This window comes from Penaeus chinensis, chromosome 3 (genome assembly GCF_019202785.1).
Source record: "Penaeus chinensis breed Huanghai No. 1 chromosome 3, ASM1920278v2, whole genome shotgun sequence".
Taxonomy (NCBI): Eukaryota; Metazoa; Arthropoda; class Malacostraca; order Decapoda; family Penaeidae; genus Penaeus; species Penaeus chinensis.
Window position 1 is genome coordinate 39,400,684 of NC_061821.1, and position 5,000 is coordinate 39,405,683.

Here is a 5,000-nt window from a genome sequence, read left to right on the forward strand (position 1 = left end):
TTCAAATTTTGACTAGACGGCATTTCGTACATAGTCAGAAACTATATCTTATATTAACTATCCTACAGACAGACGTTGAACGTGTGTCTCTGACCATAAGCGAGATTCGTATATTCCACAAAACAGTAATTAGATAGAAGTATTACCTTCTTCCATGTTTAACTTCTTCACATTGCCTGCCATTAAGCAAAGTAATTCTTACGCATATGGTTAGAGAACGCGACACGGTCAGCGAGGAACTGAATGATTTACACTGTTGTTTACATCAATTCTCAGCATTTATCCTCAATAGAATCCATTTGTGAAATAACAGGCACAACATTATTAGCATCCTTAAAGAAATGAAGACATTTGTTTAGAATCAAAGTAATGAGGATATTTGGAGATTATTCCTAACAGACACTCATGAAGCTGTCACACAGATTATATAGAAGAGATGACAAATGATAATAACCTATGAGACAGTGAGAGATTGATCTGTAGTTCTCAAAAGTTCATTATTGCATTACTCACAGATGTTGTTCGATATACGCCATGCTGGATAAATGGATAATGGTAACTCAGAAGACTTTCTCACGGAAAACGTTATATAAAATCATAAAAAAAATGTAGGGAATAATCTTAATTCGGTTAAAAATTTATAAATCCACTTATGGCGATTGTTTACGATACAACTATTGAATGATATCGTTGAAATAGAAAAGTTCCCCTTTCATTAACACCGTAGAGAGAAAACAACATTGAATTGAAGGAGTAACTTAAGTAATAAGAAATTAATAATAATAGTAACAATGATAACAATAATTATAAAAAGGGTAACGATCATAACAATAATAATAACAACAATAATAACGACAACAATGATAATAGATGTAATACCAATAGTATTACAGAGTAATAATGACAATGCATCATTTCACGTTATCCAAACTTGAGAACTGCTAAGAATTCATTGATTGAAGGGAAACTTGATTCCTACCTTAATTTCTATTTCAAAATTCACATATTTCATAAATATTCATTTCAGACTCGACCTAAAGATTGCTGAGGAAAACATATTGGACACTGGAGGTTCTTGTAATTCTGATTGAAAAATAGGTATGTCTTACATGTAGTGGTCATTCAAACAACGTTTAGTTCTACGTAAAAACGTTTTATTAGCAGAGGCACGAATACTGCCCAGTACTACAGCCTGCAATACATCTGGAAGAACTACAAGCCAGTATGTAATATATGCATGTTATGTGAGCTGGCTAGACAGATCAAAGATATAAAATTCTGTACAATATGATACAGTTATCTGCATCTCATCATGAGAAAAAAGAAAGTAGAACTCAGTGATACTGTTATCTTTGGGTTAAAATATAAATGTTCATCTGCCATATGCAGCAAATGAACAAAATAGTTTATGCGAAATACAGAAGAGATAAAAGCACCATAATGGATTATTTGACTCAGGTGGTTGTTTCATCATTTCTTTTATAAAAAAAAAAAAAAAAAAAAAAGCACTGCACAATTAAGATACTATTAGAAAATATGCAACGACCATATATGACATTATAAGACGTAAATCTCAACGTATCATATCTATGAATATTTACTAAAACAATCATTTCAAGATGTATTTGCACAATCTTCCAATTACCGTGCTGATATTACTAACAAAGGCTGTCATTTCTGCAGAGAAAACCTCCTCTTGTCAGTAGGATAGAGCTTTTGAGACTTTGTATGATAAATTAATGAAAGATAAATTAGTTAATGGTGCTGTCATGGAATTCATAACAAAAAAATCAAGTAAAATCTAAGAAATATTTCATAATATTTTATATATATACTTATTTATATATATATGTATATATAAACAGACATACACATGTGTGTATGTGTGTGTGTGTGTGTGTGTGTGTGTGTGTGTGTGTGTGTGTGTGTGTGTGTGTGTGTGTGTGTGTGTGTGTGTGTGTGTGTGTGTGTGTGTGTGTGTGTGTATGTGTGTTTATGTGTGTGTGTGTGTGTGTGTGTGTGTGTGTGTGTGTGTGTGTGTGTGTGTGTGTGTGTGTGTGTGTGTGTGTGTGTGTGTGTGTGTGTGTGTGTGTGTGTGTTTGACCGGCAATTATATATGTTACAGCATAAACAAATAGAGGGATATGGTTTACCAGACAAATCATATAATAACAAAGTGTTATTATAACCGAGTGTCTTAGCTCTACTGACTACAGACAAGCCAGAGATTTTAGTCTGCAATAATTCTTTCAATATTTTGCTTAACCAATATGATCTGAACTACAGACGGCAGTGCAGCAGAAGCTAGCTTCTTAGAACTACCAAAAGCTTTTCTTAAAGCATAATGGCATGAAAGTATCAAAATCAAGTTTTATTTATTTCAAAGTTTACTTATTTACTTATCTTATACATGGTTATTGACGATAAATGTTAGGCCAAAAAAGAACTTAATGTCACCTGCTTTTTATACAAAGACGTATTAGTAATGGAAAAATTAAAAGTTCAGATACTTATATTCATACATTTTCCTTTATGCCGAAAGTGATAGATCCCACACAGACAACCATATGTCATGAATATTTCTTATGAAATGAAGATGAATGATCTAATTTGGGCGTTTAATGGAAATAACTTAGCAAAGCAAAATACTTAGGGAATGACAATGTAAAAACACTTGGATGTCGCGACTGCAAGTAGAATTTTAGGTTACAATAACTGTCTGCAGCAACCAATCTCTTTTTTATATTATATTACCTGCACTTTGAGCTGAAATAACACAATGGATGGGGAGATGCTGTTTTCGTGTATGACAATATGTAAACTGCATGGAATATGACAAATGGAAGTTATGAATGACGAATGAACATCATGATATTTGATGTATATGTTGATGTCTCGATCCCTGTTACTTGTCCCCACTAATTCGCCGAGATCCGCACTGGCAGCAGAACTTCGCCATCAGGACCGGATACTTGTGACCGCACTCGTGGCAAAACCTTGGCATTCCCATGGACGACGACGCACTGTCTGCCTTACCCATGCCAGCCGGGGACACGGAGTTGGACGGTGACGACAGCGGGGGCAAGGAGGAATCCGACGAAGACCCACTCGACACCCGCATCTGGGCATCGTTCTCGCTGGAAAAGACATCACTGGTTTAGTGGGTGGTGTACAATAATTGTGGAGAGTGGCAGTTTATGATGCTCTGCTGCGGCGGTAAAATAATTTCGTCACTTCAAGGTTAATTCTATGTTATATTTGGACTTATTTGGTAAACATTTTACAATTGTATATAGACGTTCAAATATAAACTAAAGTTTATGATGTTACAAAAAAATCGATTGCATCTTTGAAAAGAAAGCCAACATTCACAAAATACAATAATTCAATATATAGGTTAAAAGCGCTGTTTCATCTACCATCTAAATGCAATCAAATCCGCAACGCTTTTCTGCAATACACACCTATCAAATGATTTCTTATCAGGGTCTGGACTGCAGTCATTGGAAGTATTATTTGCTCTATAAGTCTCAAAACCTGATGACTTGCTTATGCTGTCACTATAAGAGGCCCGGCCAGAGAGCCCCGCCGAATCCATTGATGACAAGAGCCCCCTTGGATTGGCTGACGAACTCGTGGAGGAGCCGCTCAAGTAGCGATTATATGTACTGCTGTGGGTCCCCAGGCCGCTGGAGGCGTCCGCACTCCAGCCCGAAGACGTTTCGCTGTTCCCTGTGTCTCTCCATCTGCCATGAGATCAACAATAAGACATACTGGCCTATATTCGAAGCGTTTGTATGCAGTATTATGATGTTATAGAAGTCATCGATCCTAATGTGTTCATTCAAGGGGACTGTAATTTTGTCTTGTACTACAGGTAAAGGTTAATAGATAAAAATTAAGGTTGAGCCAATTTTTTTCTACCCTAAAGGGCAAGTAACTATATTTCAAATATAGCTGAATATATACAGCATAACTAATGGACAAAGACATGTGACTATAAAGCAGCATTCAGTGCATAGGAGTATAAATAATAACTACAGTACCTGCATTATGTGATACCCACACTAAGTGAAGGACTGATACCCACAAGACGGAAAACATACCTCTTGACCGTTGTCCTGGGGGATGAGTGGGTGACGGGGGTGGGGGTGTCTCGGGTTGGGGACGACCATCTGTCTCCATCATGCGTGGCTAACGATGTTGTATTATTGCTGTCCCGAGATGGAGACCGATTATACCTATCATGGCAAGATGAGCCCTCTACATCACGTGCAGATGACGCCCTCTGGCTGGAGTCTAACGCACTGGTCGTCCTTGTGGGGCTACTTCGGGAAGGGGACGACCATCTATTACTACCTAGGGACTGTGTGTCTTGATCCAAGGTGTCCCTTGCCGGACTGAGAGACGACCATCTATGACTATTTGAGTGATTGTCTTGATTACTAGTTTCCCTTAATGGGCTACTGCGAGATGGCGAAGACAATCTATGATTATTAAGTGACTTACTATCCAGATTTGCGTCATCTCTCGAAGGACTACTACGAGAAGGCGATGACCATCTGTGACTACCATACGACTTACTATCCTGATGGTTACTATCCCTAGCTGGCGACGACCAACTACGTGTGTCTCGGGAGGGCGATTCCCGTGTGGATGATGACCAATTGTGACCATCTTTCGTGACAGACTTCTGCATGAGTGAAGACCATGAAGGTGATTCACGTGTCGGGGTGTTATCTAAGGTTTCCCTGGGTGATGATGACCACAAAGGTTTCCTGAACAATGAGGATGTAAGCCCAAGCGATGTACGCTCTGGTGACGCGTTACTTGAATTCTCCCAAGACCATCTACCCTCATTAGCCCTCTTCGGAGAGGGTGAACCAATCCCTTTGGGTAAATAATCTCGCCCAGACAACCCATTGCTCACGGACGAATATCCATTTCCTACACTTGAACTCAACAACCCATGTTCCGGAGATTTCTCCCTAGAAAGGCGA

General features: G+C 38.3%; 1 protein-coding gene across 10 annotated transcripts in view; it reads right to left on the bottom strand.

Annotated features, from left to right (window-relative positions):
• Positions 1-1,986: 1,986 nt before the first annotated feature.
• Positions 1,987-5,000, bottom strand: part of LOC125038604 (hornerin-like) — an 80,804-nt gene continuing 77,790 nt past the window's right edge. For 9 of the 10 annotated variants that reach the window (XM_047632158.1, XM_047632165.1, XM_047632199.1 and 6 more), the window contains 3 exons: positions 4,107-5,000; positions 3,465-3,746; positions 1,987-3,137 (listed from right to left, as the gene is read on the bottom strand). The exon at positions 4,107-5,000 is cut by the window's right edge and continues 225 nt beyond it. In XM_047632158.1, the coding sequence (XP_047488114.1) occupies positions 2,906-3,137; positions 3,465-3,746; positions 4,107-5,000 (1,408 nt within the window). In that variant the 3' untranslated portion in view covers positions 1,987-2,905. The remainder of the gene's footprint in view (positions 3,138-3,464; positions 3,747-4,106) is intronic. The other variant, XM_047632207.1, reaches the window with a different exon arrangement.